General features: G+C 44.9%; 1 protein-coding gene across 1 annotated transcript in view; it reads right to left on the minus strand.

The window, feature by feature from the left end:
- Positions 1–7,884: 7,884 nt before the first annotated feature.
- SREBF2 (sterol regulatory element binding transcription factor 2) overlaps positions 7,885–20,472 on the minus strand; it is a 38,999-nt gene continuing 26,411 nt past the window's right edge. The window contains exons 14-18 of the mRNA XM_015427162.1: positions 18,833–18,965; positions 18,017–18,185; positions 15,501–15,686; positions 12,374–12,485; positions 7,885–10,906 (exon numbers count right to left, since the gene is read on the minus strand). Of these exons, the coding sequence (XP_015282648.1) occupies positions 10,686–10,906; positions 12,374–12,485; positions 15,501–15,686; positions 18,017–18,185; positions 18,833–18,965 (821 nt within the window). The 3' untranslated portion in view covers positions 7,885–10,685. The remainder of the gene's footprint in view (positions 10,907–12,373; positions 12,486–15,500; positions 15,687–18,016; positions 18,186–18,832; positions 18,966–20,472) is intronic.

The following is a 20,472-nucleotide window of genomic DNA, read 5'->3' on the forward strand; positions in this document are numbered from 1 at the left end:
ATTTGAGAGCGCAGCGGCACACATGGGGTTGTTCCCTCCGGGATCTGATATTTTCAAATTAAAATAAGGTCTTGTAAAAGTTGAAAAGCCACAGGAACACTGTTCACCAATTAAGCAAAAAGTCTGTCAGGATCTGTTAAGACTCCTTTTTGTTTTCACTGACTGAAAAAGTACACTGGATGCATAAAGGTAGAATTATAAGATTCACCACCTGCTTTGTGCAGTCTAACATTATCTCCTTGCCACAGTTTCCTCTTCAAAGACTATCAAGGATAGCAGAGACCACTCACTCTGGCCACTTCTACACTGTCATTTTTGTCATTCAGTTTTCCCTGTATGGGTAAAGATGAATCACTCTGCCTGTACTCATAGCTGCTCTTGCTTTATATTGAATCATAAAGTTGGAAAGGACCTCCAGGGTCATCTAGTCCAACCCCTGCACAATGCAGGACATTCACAAATACCTACCCCCTCACACCTCCAGTGACCTTTATTCCACACCCAGAAGATGAAAAAAAAAATCCCCAGGATCTCCAGCCAAATTGGCCTGGATAAAAATTGTTTCCCAGCCCCAAAATGGTGATCAGCATTTCCCTGGGCGTGTGAGAAGGGCCACAAGAACTAAGCACTGATATGGTTAATTCCAATATTCTTGGTCTAAGCTCTGACACAGAAAGGAGGACACGGTTAAGGTCTGGGGAGACACAGCTCTGCTATAACACAATCACTACTGAGCAGCCTTTAACAATAGCTGTACATGCAGTCTGTCCCTTGCCTCTTCTTGGGTAGCATAGAAGAGGAATATTGGCCCGGACAGGGTTGGGAGGAGGAATTACAGGTAGGTGAAACAGGTCAAGGGACTGACCGGAAAAGGGCATGGAGATCACCTTCACAAAGAACTTGAGTGCTGAGGCTTGCTAAGGCCCGAGTAAGTTTGGTATGTACATTGTTGTCCTTAGTCAAATAATAAAAGTAATGCATACCACCACCCAATATAACACAGTGCTGAGGTCACATGGCCTCCTCCCCTCACTTTCACCATAGCAGAAATGGTTCATGTTTAAGAACGTAAGAACATAAGAGAAGCCAATGTTGGATCAGGCCAATGGCCCATCCAGTCCAACACTCTGTCACACAACAACACTCTGTCACACAGTAGCCAAAAATACCAGGTGCCATCAGGAGGTCCAGCAGTGGGGCCAGGACACTAGGAGCCCTCCCACTATTGACCCCCCCCCAAGCACCAAGAATACAGAGCATCACTTGCCCCAGAGTCCCTATCTATACCTTGTGGCTAATAGCCACTGATAGCTATTATGTTTATCCAATTACCTCTTGAAGCCGTCCGTACTTGTAGCCACCACCACCTCCTGTGGCAGTGAATTCCATGTGTTAATCATTCTTTGGGTGAAGAAGTACTTCCTTTTATCTGTTCTAACCCGATCACTCAGCAATTTCATGGAGTGCCCACGAGTTCTTGTACTGTGAGAAAGGGAGAAAAGTACCTCTTTCTCTACCTGCTCTTTCCCATGCATAATCTTATAAACCTCAATCATGTCACCCCTCAGCCGTCGTTTCTCCAAGCTAAAGAGCCCCAAGCATTTTCACCTTTCTTCATAGGGAAAATGTTCCAACCCTTTTATCATTCTAGTTAGGCAGGGCAAGGTAGGCAAACCTATTTTGCTATTTCTTCACATTTTGGCCTAGAAGTTTCAATCACCATAAAAATAATCAGAAATTCATATCATAGATGGAAGGAACAGAGAAAACAATGACTTGCCCAGCCCGTCAGATGCTCTTAGTCAGGACTAAAAAAAAAGGAACAACCTAGATGTCTTGCTTGTACCCTTCTTAAAGGGGAACCTTGTTTTATGTCCATGGAGGGAAACAATCTTGCTTTTTTATGCCAGACTACAGTACCCCAAGGAGCTGTGGTGGCTCAAGTGGTTAAGACGCTGAACTGCAGGCTGTGGAAGGTCGGTAGTTCAGCAGTTTGAGACCCTCGTGTGCCGCATGACGGAGTGAGCTCCCGTCTCTAGTTCCAGCTCCTGCCAACCTAGCAGTTCGAAAGCAAGAAATTGCAAGTAGATAAATAGGTACCACTTTGGTGGGAAGGTAACAGCGTTCCGTGCGCCTTGGTGTTTATTCATGCCGGCCACATGACCACGGAAACGTCTTTGGACAACGCTGGCTCTTCGGCTTTGAAACGGAGATGAGCACCGCAACCCTAGAGTCGGACTCGACTGGCTTTCGAGCAAGGGAACCTTTACAGTACCCCATCTTGTACTCCCAGTAATGTTCCTCTGCCTCCCACTAGAGGCACCTAAGTTTTGCTTTGACTTCAGGCCCCAGATTCCTTCAAACAGTTCCACACTTCCATGGTTTAGGTGGACCAGAAACCATTTGTAACATGGGCTCTGTTAGGTGCACTTTCCAAGAGCAGAAGGCTTCAAGTATTTCATACTTTTCTTACAACAGCTGGCTTAAAGGCAATGTAAATTCCTAATTCCATCAGATCAGTCAGAACGGCTGCCACGGTTGCTGTTTTCCGAAACTGAGAAGCAGCCGAAGGATTTTGCCTTCACAAAAACACTGCCACTATCAGAAGAGAAACAAAGAACTTGTGCAGATGCCCAGAGCAGGTTGGCCTCATTCTAGCATCTTAAGCTGAGAATCCCACAGGAGTATTAATCTTTAATAGCAGAACAGGAACAGGCCCTCCAAACAAAAACTCTCTGCCAACCTGATTTTGCTTCTAGAAAAGACTGTGTGGGAGGAGAGGGGAGAAGGGTGGGGCGACAGGCCAACTTACAAGACATTTCAGTCTCCCAGAAACAGAGAAAAGATTCCTTCCCCTGCTGTGGAAAGGCAGCCACGGTGGGGGGAGAAGGATACAAGTCAGACTGGGCCAAGCTTTAACTCCTCTGAGATTTTGTAGATGGGTTGAACTGTCTTGAATTAAGCAGCAGTAATTCTAGTTTGCTTATTACTCAATGAATTGGCCCTTTAGGGCCACTGAACTGAACTGGCCCATGATGCAAATGAGTAGCAATACCTTTTCCTCCTTTAGTTACAATCCACGTATATCAGAGTTCAAATCAGTGGACTAAAACCCAACTGTATTGTGACAATTGGGGCAGATGGGGGGACCCCTCTAGGACTACACCAGTGGGTTTCCCTGCAATATGCCTACCAATGGCTAGTGTAGGCTAAAATACATCCTAACACCAATCCAAATGCTTTCTTGATTTCTTCAAGATAAAAGTTCCTCACTGAACCTTCTCTTAGTGTCTTATATTGACCCACCTCCACACACCCAGACTGTCGCTCCGTCTGGCCTCTCCCGCTTCCTCTACTGTTGTTGCTGTGGGCCTTGTTTTAAAACGTGCTACGTCTCGTTCATATAAAGATTTCCCTTGCTCAAAAGCTAGTCGAATCCGGCTCTAGGGGGCGGTGCTCATCTTCATTTCCAAGCCGAAGAGCCAGTGCTGTCCGAAGACGTTTCCATGGTCATGTGGCTGGCACGACTAAACGCCGAGGAGCACAGAACATTGTTACCTTCCCACCAAAGCAGTACCTATTTATCTACTTGCAATTTCTTGCTTTTGAACTGCTAGGTTGGCCGGAGCTGGGGCCAGAGACGGAGGCTCATTCCGTCCTGCAGCACTAGGGTCTTGAACTGCTGAGCTACAGACCTTCCAGTCTGCAGCTCAGCATCTTAACCTCTGAGCCACCACAGCCCAGCATATTCATATAGGTTTCCCTTGCTTGAAAGCTGGTCGAATCCGACTCTAGGGTTGCCGTGCTCATCCCCGTTTCAAAGCCGAAGAGCCAGTGCTGTCTGAAGATGTTTCCGTGGTCATGTGGCCGGCATGACTAGACACTGAGGCGCACAGAATACTGTTACCTTCCCACCGAAGTGGTACCTGTTTATCTACTTGCAATTTCTTGCTTTCAAACTGCAGGAGCTGGAAGCAGAGACGGGCGCTCACTCCATCATGTGGCACTCGGGTCTCAAACTGCTGAACTACCGACTACTTACATGCTAATCCCTGGAGAGATAATTTCTTCAAAAAAGAAGGGAAGACAGGAGCCCATTTTTGAATGCTGTGTGCTCTCAATTAGTGTTTAAGGCATTCCTTTTGGAGGTTTTTTTTTGGGGGGGGTTGCCTGATTAGGAGCAAATACTCTATGCTATGTGTGTATATTCAAAGGACACTGAAAATGAAGTATTGCATCAGGGCTATTAGCACAGGCAGAGAGATGTGGCCTTAGAATCCCACCTCCCATGTAAGCTCTACTTGAGGGTTTTTAGGGTATGATTCCAATTTGAGCCCTATGAAAACCTAAGTTAACCTCGGCAAAGGGCTCGTTTGGGTTTTACTGTTAAGTCACACAGTCAAGTCCAACTCTTCGCGACCCCATGGACCAGCTCCCGCCAGGCCTTCCTATCTTCCGCCATCCTCTGAAGCTTGCTCAATTTCATGTTCGTTGCATCTATGACACTGTCTAACCATCTCATCCTTTGCCGTCCCCCGTCTTCTTTGACCTTCAGTCTTTCCCAGCATCAGGGTCTTCTCCAGTGAGTGCTCCCTGCTCATTTGGTGGCCAAAGTATTTGAGCTTCAGTTTCAGTATTGGAGGAGGAGGGGGGGTGTTGGTGTTAAAACTTTGCTCGGCTGCTGCCACCCTCTGCTGGCCACTAGGAAAATAAAATGCAAACAGCCTGTATATTGGTTTTTATTTACTTACTTTATTTATAGTCCACCTTAGCAAGCCTCAATGCAGATGGCCGTGTAAACCGATGCAATCAGTACAGGATTATTGCAATCCAGAACAAGGCATAAAGTATTAAACTAATGCATAAAATGGGACTGCAGAAAATGGTATTACAGAAGTATGAGGACAAAGCAGTGAAAGTAGGATAATACATAAAGCAATAAGCATATAACGAGTGGTATCATTCACAGCCCTGCCTTCCCTTATTAAAGTGCCCTTGTCATATTAGAGCCTTACTACGCTTCATACAAATGCCCTTCAGATCAGAACGATTCTGCTTTACACACTTTGCAGAAAGACAGAAGCATGAGAGCCTTTCCTGATCATCTCAGGCAGGCCCTTCCGCAAGGCAGAGGCCGAAACACAGAATGCGCAGGCAGAGGGGGCAGTTGTTGATCTTCCCCATTAGAAGGGCGGCACCCACGGAAGGCCCTGCTCTTCGCCTCTCAAAACGGGCTTCCTACCACCACCATTCTACTGCTGTATGCCTAAGGCTAGCCTAAATGTTTTAGTGTGCAAACTATTCCCCTTAATAATGCTCCTTCTGGTTTCACCATACTCTGCTTGGAGCCTCAGCAATCTGGGAAAGAAGAAACACAAGAATGAAATAGTGACAGTACTTGGTTATCTGTGCATGGGGGAAATAATAAAACTTGGACTTACCTGTGATTTCTTGTCCTCAGCAATGCTGGAGCAGAGGCAGTCCTGGCTGATACCTCTGCTTGATCAGCAGGCAGGGTCCATACAGCACGTTCTTAGACCAAGGGGACAGTTTGCAGACCATGCTCAGTACCAGAGAAAGGCTCCGGATACCACTGGCCATGTCAAAATCCACTAACTGTATGGAGCCATCCCTCCAATACTCCTCCAGGACATCTGGAGAGACTGGTAGAAAGGGTAGCAGCTTTTACAGCTACAGAAAGGGTAGCAGCTACTACAAGATCAGGTTCAACAATCTCAAGACCAAGGCAGAAAGTGAGAGTGGTGAGTTTGGGAATGAACACAAGAAAAACAATAGGAGTTTGCATGTCTAGTCCATGACCAACGGGACTGATACTAGAAGCAGTCTAAAGTGATCTAGACAACCCTCGGTGCTGCAATGAGGAAGCAGACAGATTTCTGAGAGAATCCAGAAACCAGAGGTCTGTGGAGGCACCAAAGCCCAAAAGCTTGGATATGGAAACCTGTACTGTTGTTACAAAAGGTGCCAGCTGCCAGAGCATGAATGGACCCAGAGCACTCTTCACCCAAAGAGTGATTAACGGCTTCAAAAGGGAATTAGATAAGCATATGGAGCAGGGGTCCATCAGTGGCTATTAGCCACAAGGTATAGATAGGGGCTCTGGGGCAAGTAATGCTCTGACTTCTTGGTGCTTGGGGGGGTCAGCAGTGGGAGGGCTTCTAATGTCCTGGCCCCACTGGTGGACCTCCTGATGGCACCTGGTATTTCTGGCCACTGTGTGACACAGTGTTGGACTGGATGGGCCTTTGGCCTGATCCAACATTGGCATCCCTTATGTTTCTTATGTTCTTATGGATGGTGTCTGGGTCTCTTTTCACTGATGGTACACCTGAAGTGAACCTTCCTCTTAGGCCCCCAAAAGAGGCGAATTCCTCAAGGGCTGTTCGCCAAGCTGAGTCTCGAATGTCAGACTGTCCAGAGGCTGAGGGAGCAGGAGCAGGCGGCACAGATGCAGCGGGGCCCACCATGCCTTCCAAGGCAATAAGGGCTCATTCTAGAGAAAAGCCTACAAAGATGCCAGCGCACCTCCTTAGTGAACTTTGAGGCAGATGGTCCAGGAGTCTAATGCATGTTGTTTCCTCATGACAGGCTTTTCTTTTTGCCAGCAGCAATCAGAGATAACCATGGTGCCTAAACATCATCGGGGGGGGGGGGGGCCATTTAAAAAAAATAACCTAACTACAGCGAGGATTTTATGCCTGCCTACTACTGACAGCACTTGAAACAGTGTTTGATGCCATCACTAGGAGTATATACAGATATATATATAACTGAACTACAGTGAGAGAAGCCCTCGCCCCTTGGTGGATAGCGCATGAGGACAGATTTCTGAGCCACAGATGCCTCAGCAGCACCACTGAAGGAAAAACCTGTATAAGGAAATCTAAAAAACCCTCCTCGTTATTTCTCCCCCTCAGTATCAGCACTGAAAACTCACTAAGAATGGAAAACAACTAGCTGTGAGAAAGAAGATCTCATGGAGAAGGTTCCCAAATTGATGCTACAGTGGATGAAAGAACTGAGCAGGAAAGCACAGCACTTCCTCACTGCGCATGCTCAGTCTAAGAGCTGCAACCCTGCAGGGGGCAGAGATCTTCGAACTTCTAGAAGCTTCTGAATCCTAGCTCTGCACAGGCACAAAGCCCATGGCCATGGGAAAACACTAGATTTTAAAAATAACAATATTTGGAATATACTATCACCAACACAACCAACATTCAGATCTTTAGATAAAAGAAACGGAGGAGGCATTCAAAGGAGAAAGTGCTTCCCTACAAAGCTAAAGAGGCTAGCGCTTCTTAATTTAGAAGACACGACTACTAAGAGGATCCAGGACAGATAAAATCAGTACTTCTTCATACAACACAGTTATCTTGAGAAATTCTCTGCTTCAAGATGAGATGTTTGCCACAAAGTTGGATGGCTTTGAAAGGGGATTACATTCATGGATATAGGGTCCACTGATGCTATTAGCCGTGATGATTAAATGGAACCCATGTTCAGGGTCAGCATCTCTCTGAACAAGAGCTGCTGCAGGACGACAGGCGAAGGCTTTAAGTGTGTTCTTCTTGTGGGCATCTAAGAGCCATCTGGTTAGCCACTGGGGCACGAGGGATACCTTCAGTCTGATTGCAGCAGGCATCCTGTGTGCGCCCAAATAAACACCAATGATGATCCCAGGATAAAACCCAAACTGCTGATTGTGGTATCAGAATGCCATGGAACTCTCATTTTGCTTTAACACCATAACATCTAGAAAGCACATATTGTACATGTATAGGTTGAGTTTTAGATAGTCATCACTTCAGCCAAAACACAAATTAGAAGGAAGCTTCATCAATGAGACTATCAGAGACCTCGCGTACTATTTGTCTTTATTAGCTAGCAGTCACACAATCATCCCCAGGACAGGATGCACAACTGGAACATACACCGTCACCAGTGACATCATCTCACAACACAGTAACCATATGCCTAATTTTATTGGGATAAATAGACACTTTTCACATCATATATATATATAAAAAATTACACTATATACATAAAAACAATATAGGGATAGATTGAGAGACAAGAGACCCATAAATAAACAAGGTGTATAAAAAGGAATGTGAGGGATGCAACTTACATAGCCAGGGGCAGGGGGAGAAAAGAGAGAAATACCAAAAATAGGTGGACAGTCAGTCCTGGCGTAGTTACTCTGTGGAAGTCCCGTCTACACAAAGGCTGTCTTGTGTCATTCCACAAGTTCAGTCCTGCCCTCAGAGACCTCTTCTCGTGTTTGTGCCCTTGATTGCAATGCCCAACCTTGGATGGAGCCCTGGCTCCTATTTGTGAGTATGAATGGCTCACGGCTTTTAATCTATGGAACTGTGAGATGACCATAGTATTCCACAAGATCATTGGGATATGTGTTCGGAGACGCATTACCCTATCTGGAAATTTAGAAAGTTAGCAATGCAGGTTAATTGCTTGCTTTTAAGACCTTCAAGATGGAGACGTTTTCAGCTGCCAGAGATCGCAAGGTCTTTGCCAACCCCCGAGGGCTGCTACTGTAAACAGACCAGAAGGTTCTGCACTGGGGGCACGGAGCCAGCCAAATCTTCCTGTGCTAGGAGGTACCCTTTACATTGAGGTAGTTTCTGTTACCCTTCTCATTTCGGGCAACTATTACTGGGCAGAGCTGCTATGGGAAAGTGCCCTTAGATAACCAGATGGTACTCTGATCTACTATAGACGATGACAGGGTTTCAGCTTAGCAAGTGTGTGCTGCACTGAACTGCCTTTGCATTTACCAAGGCACAGCTCTTGCTATGGCAGATACAGAGCTTACAGGCAAAGCATACAAGATTTTCTGTATCATAATGTAATGAAATCAAGGGGACAAGCCCACCTGTCAACCAGTGCTAACAACGTAGCATCCAATTAGCCAATGGAACTTTCACTGCGAGTTTCTGAGGACAGAACAAGGCAGAAGATATAAATGGAACGTTCTACATACACCCACACACTGATAAAAAGAACTTTCATTCAAGAAAATACACATCTTCTTTGTTCAAAAATATTCAGGACTATTGAGAAAAGGCAATTTGTCACAGCCTTCACAATACAGTGGAAATTAACATTTTATTACGGTATTAGATCCAGGGTCACTCTATGAGTGGAATTTTAAAATTTGACATCCTATGATAATGCATTTTAGGATGCAAGGCATTTACTTGAACTGAAAGTTATTTGCTGGAGGCTTGCAGGGAAAAATTTAATTGAGAGTCCTATTTCCACAGCAGTGTCCCAGCTGTATACACAAGGGGCGGGCAGCAACAAGCAGAAGAAAACCAAGGTCCAATGCAATATACAGATCCATGGGCCCAGGGGGAGGGGGGGTCCCCAAGTTTAGACTTCAGGTACTTTTGTTCTCAAAAACAGAGGAATCACCATTGATTTTGAAAGAAAAAAACAAGACACACAGCAAGGATACAGAAAGCATAATGGCCGAGGCAGACAAACAGGGTTTGTGGGATTCAGACTCCATGCAAAAGGCAGAACCCATTTCCTTACAAACCGTTCTCTCAACAAGGGGCACAGCTGCAGCCATTCTATATTCTCTCAAGTCCCCCACGCACCCTACACGTATAAAACCATCTTTAGAGCTGCTTCACTGTCATGGCTTCCCCCAAAACATCCAGAGAAATGGCAGAACAGAGCTATGTTCACTTAGGGTAGTAATGCAAGGCGCGCTCCGAATCTGTCTTTGATGGCTGTGTCCTAAACACACTTACATGGAAGAAAGTGCCATTGAAATTAATATGTAAGAAAGAGATTCCCAGTATATTTTTTTTAACTTAAACTATATTTTGCGCCTTCTCCTTTCCGTTATCCATGAGGCAGCACACAGAAAGAAGGCTCAATCCCGAGGCTAGCGACAGTGCTGCAGACCGACAGGAGACAGAGAGACACACAAAGGGAAGGGTAAGAGGCAGGAGACAGAAGAGATTAAAAACACCCTCACTGTTATCCCTACAGTTTGTAAAGCCACAAAACATTGCTATAAAACCCCCAAATTGCATAAAAACAGTGATACACTTCTCCAGGAGAGCCGGCATTACCGCCCAAAGCCCTCCAAGAAACGTAGAATCTATAGAAAGGCTTTGATTTTAAAAAAATAACACCAGGGAGGACCAGTAAAAGTTACCATAGCTAGATCCTCTCTGGGTCTGCCTCAGCACATAAGATTTGACCCACAGTGGATCAAGAGCCATCCCAGATGCTGGAAAAGGGGTCCGGAAACCTCTTTGCAGCCTCCACAGCACATGGTCCCCAAATAGGTTCTGGTCATAAATTGTTACGTGAAAAGGTAGAAGAGCAAGCTTCCTGGACCCAGCCCCTCTACAAATGGGAAAGGGGTGCTTCTCTACTCTAAGGCTCTGTAGGTTCTCTCTGCCAGTGACAAAAACCACTCTCCAATGTAGGCATCCTATTGTGCTTGGAGGACTTCACTACTAGCCATAAAAAAGGTAAGTTTACTCCAAGACCCAACTGTGTCTAGCATAAGGAAATGTCCACGGTCGTAACCTAGAACAGTGTTCAAGAGGGAAGGAGGGTGTATAAAGGGGCAGGAATCTAGTCCCATGGGAAGCTGCAGTATGCCCCTCTTTCTGCCGGGGTTAAGAGGCGGCGATGGCTGTCCCCCCACTCAGCTTCACAATCATCTGCTGACAGTCATTGCAGGAACGCTTGTCCCCAACCTTCTCCAGAGTACGGGCTGCTTCCGCCAGCAGAATAGCTCGCTGGCCTGGGGATGACAGAAAGGAGAGGGGCAGGTGGCGGCAGGCCAAGAGGATTGCTGTCGCTCGCTCTCTCTGACCGGGAAGAGCATCCAGTTCACCTAGGTATGAAAAGAAGAGATGTTACAATAAAGGCCCAACGCTGATGATATCCCAGGTCAATGGTGTCTCACGGGAGTTAAATGAAATGCAGACTCTGCAAACGGCTGTGCAGTGCAATGCAATGCAATGCAGCAGAGTGCCAGAAACACAACCAACACACCCACTGAAGCTCTAGACGATCATTTATTCTGCAGGATGGGATGCCCCAAGCTGAGACCTGGCCAGCATCCCAGACTCAGCAGCCTTGTCCTGATAAACAGTCAGGACGCCCCCACAGGTGGGCGAGGCCAACCCTCCCCATTCTAAGCCTCCTTTCCTGTAAAATTAGCAATCTCAAGTATCAGGCAGTGACTATCTTTACGCCATGACTACTTATTACTTTTAGCACATTAATTTCTTCGTTCGTTTGTTAGCTCTTATTTTTGCAGCCCTGACTGCACCTATATATTTTAAGTATTTTTAAGCCCAGCTTTCCCCCAATACAGCTGGGACCCAAGGTGACTAACAATATTTAAAAAATAAACATTGTAACAACTAAAACTCTCACAGAAACCAAACAAGTAGAGCCAGCAAATCAATACCCCTGGCCACAATTTAGCACATCAGTCTGCATGCCTTGGGCCCAAGACTACTAATTCAACCAGGTCCAAATGCCCTCCTGAATATGTCCATTGTGCAAGCTCTCCAGAAGGCCAGAAAGGCATCATCTGTCCCACCAGGCTCTTCCAGAGTAGAGGCAGTAGCAAATGAAAAGAGACCTGTGTTAGAGCACCAGCCAATCACACCGAATCACGGGAGGGTACACAGAGAGGGAGTATCTAGTACCCAGCCAAGGTACTGACCACTGTTTACACAGCCTAGTGACCACCCAGTTATTCAGAGGGCCCTTTCTCACTTTCCCCTCATTTCATTTATATCTGTCCCTGAATCAACAAATCAAAACCAAGAATGAAAGACTTCCGGGAGGGGTTACCTTTTGAAGTACTTGATAATTTAAAACAAGCTTTAAGTTTGGACAGTTGCATATTTTTAATTCTCAGTCTGTGAGAGAGAACTCTTCTCATTTACTTGATACATTACCATTTGCAAATGAACCGTGTCACTTAAATTTTACCACACAAGGTTCACAAAACTCAGCAAAATTTTTATTGCAAAACTGAAATTCTCAAGATCACAGCAGCTCTGGCCAAGGTAAATCAAGAAACTAACAACTATTGTACAGCATAAGAATTTCTGCTATGCTTCAGATCACATCTCTCTCTAGAAATGCTTACTTAACAAGGCCTCTCCCCCCCCCCCCCCCCCCCCGCCGCCGCTGTAACAAGCGCCCCCCCCCCCCCCCCCCCGGCCATGTGGTTTAGAAGGCCAGCTCTCTATGACTGCTGCATGCACAAAGCAATGCTACTGGTCCTGGCTTTTAAAACACAGTTTCCATGGCTGGGCAAGAAGGAAAAGAGCTCACTGACCTTGCTTGCTGCTCTGGGGGGTTCGGCGCCTGAGGCTATGCTCCAGCAGCTGATGAGTGCGTGTGGGGCTGGCCCCCGCCATCAAGCGCACAGTAGCTTCATGCAGGAACACCTGAAAGGAAGGGGAGCGCATCAGGCAACTCAGAGCCTCAACGTTTCAACAATCTTTCAGTCCAACTTCGTACTGCTGTTCCATTTCATTTAGCAGTTGTCTCTCCCTATTGATAATCCCATAGAGCAAGGGAGTATGGAGGTTGTGCCCTTTAGACATGCTACACAACTATTTCTGGCCAAGAGAGAAAACAGTTACACTCCACCCCAGAACCATCTTTTGTATTGTCTTTTTCATGAACTCGTGGTAGCATTCAGGTGGGTTGCAGCAGAATAAAGTTTGAGTCCAGTGGCACCTTTAAGACCAACAAAGTTTTATTCAAGGTATAAGCTTTTGCGTGCAAGCACACTTCTTCAGGTACAGTGAAACAGAATTTCCTCAACCATTACATATAGGTAGAGAGAGGGTGGGGGGTTAGTTGCCAGGAAGGGCTAGTTAGAGTCAACAATGGTAGCATTGTTAAGGATTGGGATCAGAAAGTTTCCAGTTCAAATCTCTCCTCTCCCACTAATGTGCCACATGGAATCGGGCAAGTTCTCTCAGTCTTAGCCCCACCTTCTGCCTGCAATGTGTGGGTTAATACAACTGTCATACGTTACAGGGTTGTTTTAAGACTTGAGAGATAATATATATACATACTGAAAATCAAGCAGCACTATAGATGCTAATCATTACTACTTCCAGATCCAAAGAGTCTTCTCCCTCTTCCATAATACTAGAACTCAGGGGCACCAAATGAAGTTGTACAGAAATAGGCGCCAGACAGACAAAAGTAAATAGTTTACTCAGCAAGTGATTAAACTGTGGAATTCACTGCCATTGGAGGTAGTGATGGCCATGAGCATAGATACCTTTAAAAGGGGTGAGACGGATTCATGGAGAAATGGTCAACCAGTGGCTACTAGCCACGGTGTCAGACTCCTGGTCAAGTTACTCTCAACAACACTCTCCTTGGCAGTGATACATTTATTGAGTTATAAGCAAGATCCAGGTTGTAACAGTACTGTGTCAGATCTGAAGATTTTGGCAGGTGCAGTCATAGATAAAAAGTGATCCCTCCTAATGCCCACACATATGTCACATCCACTCCGCCTAGCCACAGTATCTCTAACCGCTTTCACCTGGGAAATATACGATCCCATTGTCTACAGACGCAAGCTGGCACCAAAAGTTTCAAGGACGTTCCTCTGGGAGAGGAAGGCTTCTTCGGAAGAGTTACGGCCTCTAAGATAGCACAGTCACACACTCCATACTCACTCACTACCACCTAAGGAATTCCCTTCCCCCCAGCATCCATAGCAAACTGAGCAGAGCAATGTTTGACACATGGTGACTGAAGGAGCTTCCCTCTACAGAAGCAGCAGACCTCTGGATACCATCAGCACTGAGAGGCAACATCAGGAAAGGAGCTTGGCCTCTATAGCAGGTTTGTTTGGCCCTCCAAGGTACCTCCAAGTTTGGCCACTGTGTGAAAACGTATGCTTGACTAGATGGACCACTGGTGTGCTCCAGCAGGCTGTGCTTATGTTTCTTATGTTATAAAGACAAAGCTTACAACAGTTAGGGGTGGAATTTTAGGGCAGATCCAGTCTAAACAGTTAATGTATAAAAGATGGGCCAGGCCTATCTAGTTACTATCTTAGGGTCTCCTTTAAGTTTTTACTTGTGTTATGTTAACTGAAAACAACATAAATGTTTAAAATTCTTGTTGCTTTAATCCAAAGTTTGTACATACACACAAAATTAAATACACTGCAAAGTTAATGGCTCTACATGAATTTCTAGTCTGGTGGTGTTTTAACTTGTGGCACATTTTATTAGTCTGGATTATGGTAGATTAATAACTGGACTCATATAATCTGAGAAAGGCTTACCTTCTACCTGAGTTTTTATTCCACTTTTGAATGAGGACATACCATGCAATAAATCAACAGTAAACAACTATTACAGCCTACTACCCCTCTGCATATCACACCTAATCCGATCACGCCTGCTATTGTCATTCACCTGTCATTGCTATTAGGCATCTGTCATGATCTGGCCTGTGCCAGTACGGCCTAGCCGGCCTGGGTGGCAGTGGGAGGCGGCTAGGCCTACAACTCCCAGAAGGCATTGGGAGAGTCAGAGAGAAGATTCTAAAGAGACCATTGGAGTCGGTTGGGAAGACAGTCTGAGAGGAGACTGTGATAGTCTGGTGGGAGAAGGAATCTGAGCTGTTCGCTGAGGGAAAAGGGTGTCTTTCGTCTCTCTCTGCGGCCTGATCTTAGTGAGAAGATAGGCTGGGCTGGGAAGAGGAAGATCCCTCCGTCCTTCGTCTCTCTGCAACCTGATCTCAGTGAGAAGACAGGTTGGTCTGCGAGGAAAGGATCCCTCAGCGTGAGTGTTAGGCAGGCTGTGGCCTGGAAGTAAAACAGTTAGGAGTAATAGACAGCTGCGTTAGGTTATGTTTATTTTTCCTTTCACACTGTTATACCCTTTTTAAGCACCTTGCCGTGTCTTGTTTTTCCCTGCCCCACTGTTGTTTTAATAAACCCTTTTTGTGTAATTATTTTCTCTGCCTGGGTCAATCACGCCTGTGTGTTCTCGGCTGAAAAGGGGCTTGGGAAGGTACCCTGGGCCTCCCAAGGGACCATAAATCCAGGGTGGTGGCGGCGGAACCCAAAGACCCCTCTGGGGTCATGACAGCATCTAAAATCACTCCTGTTTCCAATATATAGGACAGATGGACTACCATCCTAGCTGTAGCTGAAGAAGTGAGCAGTGACTCACAAAAGCTCATACCCTACCGCAAATGTTGTTAGTCTTTAAGGTGCTACTGGACTCTTGCTCTTTTCTACATCTATTACAAACACACTGCTAAAGATTCTATGCAAAACAATCTTTAGGACATTTGTTCCTTCGGCCTAAAATGGAATGTCAGAACTCAAGGGGCAGCTACAGCTTCTACTTCCATGAGAAACTGCAGCCACTATCTCCTTCCTCAGGCGCACTCGGTACAAGAGACATGGGCCTTACCTTTCGATAAGCAGGCCTAAAACTATGGGCCAGTTTTCGCAGGCTGCCAAGATCACGCTGGAACCCAGTAAGCTCAGAAGCAGAAGCATGGTAGGTCTCTCCCACGGCCTGGCTCGTGTTCATCTGTTTCTGCCACAGAGTGGTGCGGAGAGACAGCAGCAGGTCACAGGACAGCAGCTGAATCATCTGCAAGGAGACAACCCCATTCACTGACACGGGTATTGAAATATTCCATTGCCACAATGGCAGGGAACAGCAGCATGCAGTTCTCTGAGTCACCCACAAGTTAAATATTCACTTTTTATAAAGTATTTTAAGGACAGGACTGCTGAAAATTAGCAGGTTGAAAGTTTTGTGACCAAATGTACTTCTCTCTCAGAAGGCAGTGACTTGACCTAAACAGAACACTTAGGTATTTGTCTAAATATGGCAATTAGGTGGCAAAATCAAGAGAGAATTCTCAAAGGAGACGATGGATTGTTATTAACCAAGAGCATATGGATCAGGATACTCCCTCTTCTGTTCAAACAGCTCAGTTTGTATATACAAGGAAAGTACTCCTGTGACAGGGGCACCAGCCGTAAACTGGGAAACCTAAAGATGCACCAGGAAATCTTACAGATTCAACAGCTTTCCAGGGGAGAACATCAGAATGAGATCCCCACCCTAGTTTTCCAAGAATACTAAAAGAAGTCTGTGTTGATTTTTCCATCATTTCTTAGCTGAATATAAGTTTTGTCATATCTGCCACATCCCATACATTAATAAGACATAATTTAAGTTATGGTACCTTTTTATAGGCACCATTTAGTTAACTATAAAAATTTAACTGGCGGTAAGCATACTCCAAACAAATTCATAATGGTCATTATTAACATGTTCTTTAAGATAACCAATCAGCTCTACTAGTGATTCAGATGATGCTCAATAATGAGTGGATAAAATTGTATAAAACTTCCAAAAAAACATCTTGGTGATTTTATTTAATATTCATACAATAAGATAAAGCAGATCCTCTCTTAAGAATAAACTTCCAAAGTGAGTCAGAGATTGTAACTTTGAAGCTTATTTCCCATTCATCCCTGAAATTAATTCCAGAATACCTATCATACAATAAGATTACCTAATAAATTAAACACTGCATAACTTTCCAGCCAAAAACTAATTACCAGGTGACTTAACTGTGAATTTAGACTTATCCTTTAAGAACATATGAACATTTCACTCAAATGAAATAATTCTGAGACTTGATATCAATTTGAAATTGAAGAATGATGAGAGAACATCAACAAACCCCATTAAATAGAGAAGGTGGGAGATACATTTCCACTTTGTTTTTAATACTGTTTAGTCCCCTTGACAGAGTACAAAACAGCAGCAGTTTAATATGTTCAAGTGACTTCAAAAATGCATTTTAAAGCAAAACATTAGCAGGGGTGGATTGCCAGAGAATACATAACTGTGATCATGAGAATGCATTCTCAGAACAAAAAGACATCATAATAGATTAACAGCCACAAAATATGAACTTCATGTGCCCTCTGGTGGCATAAAAGTAAGTATATATGTCAAACCACAGAAAGAAATTTACTCAACTTACTTGGCTCATTTCAAGTAATAAGCAAACTGGTTAGATGCCATAGTGGACTTCTTTGCTTTTCTCCTGCTGTACACAGTTTTGCCTTACTTCTATGAGTGATCACAAACTATTCGTCCTCTGCCTGCAACACAAGGCTCTCTGGATTTTGTAAATTAATCCATGATGAGCTGGTGGATAAAGAAATCCTGGCCTTTGGAAGACAATTGGCCTTCTGATTCCTTCCTATTTTAACTTTAATTAATGGTTCTTACTAGTACATCACTTTGTTACATTCCAGTCTGTATCATTTAAACATAGGCATTTCCAGGAGATCCTATCTGTGCTGCAGAAGTGAGGTGAGCCTCTGTATTGCACTGCGGAAACATTGCACGAGTACTTCCAGAACATGCAATGCAACTACAATGCACTACAGCTACCACCCAGCAACGATGAAGGAGAGACGTGAACTTCATATCTCGTACTGAGAGACCATGGAAAGCCCATGCTTCACATTATTTTATGATGCTAAGGCATGAAGGGTAAACATGCAGAGATTGTTCTCACTCACAGTAGACTAGACAAGGCATCTTGTGTTGGAACAACTCACTTGGGAGGCATTGTCAAGATAACACAGAACTGAAGAGTGAGAATAAGAAGGATGAGCAAAGCCAGTACAACAGAAATGGATGCACTTCTCAAGCACTGCTTTAGGAAAGGGAACACAATTTCAGCCACCTGCAAGGGGAGCAAGAGAAGAAATCTTGTCCTTCTCCAACTGTCAGTTTTGGAAAATAAGGGTAGCTGCTGCTGCTGCTGCTGCATTCCCAAAGGAAACCTGAGCCTTGTGCCCACTCAGCAGGGTGACTAAACATCTCCCTACTAATGTTGGATAAAGTAAGAACAAAGATATAAAGCCCAGACAGCAAATGGCTCTTACATTGTTTAGGCCTGTGCTTGAGACTCCACTGCTCATGTTAAGGCTGTTCCAAAGATGAGTGCTGGCTCTTTCACTGTGATGAAAGGAGCTCTGCTGCCCGTCTGCCTTACTTGACAAGGAAACATTCATGGCTTTGCACACATGAAAGACAGCTTTCACAAGGGCACTCCTAGGAGGAAAGGAGGGAAGAAGCATAACCAGGAAAAAGATTAGCACCTTTAAGCGCTGGCTGTGAACAACAGTGCTTTTAAGAAGACACAGTACCTCCCGCTACTTTATTATATCAGGATTCTCACCTACAAAGACTTGAAAATACCCTGAAAGAGCCCACATCAGTAATCATCTCCAGCCTTCTCTCCAAAAACTTCATAATGCCACCTAAACCTGGGGTAAGGCATCTATATGATATAAACTAAAGGATGGCAAGAGAAAGTTCTGCTGTTTTTAGCACTGTCATAAATCACCAATGTACTTCAGTGCAAAATGACAGAGATAAGGGCAACCATCTCTCAAGATCTCATAACATGGATCAGCAAGCCTGTAATCAGCACAAGGACCTCTGCATCCATCACTCCAAGGAGTGTTCCCAGATGCTTTAAGGTCATACAAAACTGAAAAAATTCCAGCTTAGTTTGCAAACATGTGACAGGACTGCATTTAGAGCCAACGGAAGGAAGTGGCATCAAATGAAGCTATACCACATCTTTATGGCCTGTTACAAATAAGTGCTTGGCTCAAGGAACTCTGTTTTTGTGTGTCTTGCCATTCATATCCAGGAAGGCGAAACAGTAAATACAAAGAAAGAAGTCCACACACTCAGTCATCTCCAGACATTTAGGAATGCGCTCCACATTGGTGAACTGTGATCTCACAGAAGCATCATCACCCCTGAGCCAGCTGATTATCATAGTGATGGCTGATGACCACCACCTGCAGACCACATCAGGCCCTAGGAACACAAAAACAAAAGCAAGGCAATCTTAGGGACCAGCTAATTTGTTTCAGGTAAACAAGTCCCAATATCCTTCATTTTAAATGAAAGGAGCATCAGGGGAGGAAGTAGGCATGAAAGGAAGTGATTGATTCCCCCTCCCCCAAACTGCCCCACTCAGAAACCCATGCACCCCCTTGTAAAATGCCACATGGATCTGATACCCCAAGAGATGGGTGTTTGGAAATGATGAAGGGGGAAAGGCTTCGATAAACACTATTCTTCCCCCCTCCAAAAACTTGTCTTAAAAAATGAAAACTGAAGCAAGCAGCATTGGGGCTGAGTTACGCACACTTGCTGTAAAGTGCAGTTAGCCCATCAGACACAGACAATATGCTAAGCCAGGGGTGGCCAAACTGTGGCTCGGGAGTCACATACGGCTCTTCCACACATATTGTGTGGCTCCTGGCAGGATGGCTGGGGAAGCGAAGGGGAGGCATGCCTTCCCAATCAGTCTTCCCTTCCCCAGGCAGTGTTCCCCTCCCTGGGTAGGCTTGAGGTGGGGGAGAAGCACAGAAAGGAAGCAACTTTAAATTTAAATGCGTTCTCAAAGCCCCACCCTGCCAGCCAGCTTGGAGAAGGCATTTGCCTCTTTAAATCCCTTCTCCAAGCCAAGCCAGCTGGCTTTGGGGCGGGGGGGGGGGGGCTGAGGATGCATGTAAAGTTAAAGTTGCTTTCTTTCCACCTTTCTTTCTCTTTTCTCGCTTTCTCCCTTCCTTCCTTTCTCTCTCTCTCCCTTCCTTCCCCCTCCCTCATCTATTTGCTTTCTTTGTTTTTCTCTCTCGTAGACAAATAAATAACATTAGCAAACAAATAAATATCATTATCAATATCTGGTTTTACCCCTTTTGTTTTTATTTATTTGATTTGTATACTGCCCTCCCCGTAAACAGGCTCAGGGCGGGGTTTTTTTTATTTTTGGCAGTCTCGTTTAATGTTAAGAAAAGACAAATTTGCATATTTCCCAATAAAAAACGTGTCTGTAATATCTGTTCATGTCTTGTGGCTCTCAAACACGTGATGTTTAATCTGTGTGGCTCTTCCATTAAGCAAGTTTAGCCACCCCTGTGCTAAGCTAAGCCAAAATCTAAGGAGCAATGATGATGTACATGCTTAAATGCAGCCTTTTTCAACTGTTTGGCTATATTCAGCAGTTTCCAGAAGTAGGAAGGACAAGAAAGTTTACTGACACAAACACCCTTATAAAAAGCACAGTGATGTGCACGACAGGATCTGGCCACTGGACATCTATCCCTGCTCAGACTTGAGTCTTTGGAAGGTCAAGAGATTGATTTGGAAGACCAGACAAAGGCGGGAGGGTTAGCTAACTAAGGCAACCATATAATAATACCGCTGGGTGTTGCTCATCTCTCAGACCCCCAAATTGCAATAAGGAAGAGGTGTGGGATCTGGTCAACAGGATGAAAAAGCAATTGTGCAGAGGAAGGGAACCAATAAACTGCTC

Source organism: Gekko japonicus, unplaced genomic scaffold (genome assembly GCF_001447785.1).
Source record: "Gekko japonicus isolate JY-2015 unplaced genomic scaffold, Gekko_japonicus_V1.1 scaffold660, whole genome shotgun sequence".
In the NCBI taxonomy this organism is placed as follows: Eukaryota; Metazoa; Chordata; class Lepidosauria; order Squamata; family Gekkonidae; genus Gekko; species Gekko japonicus.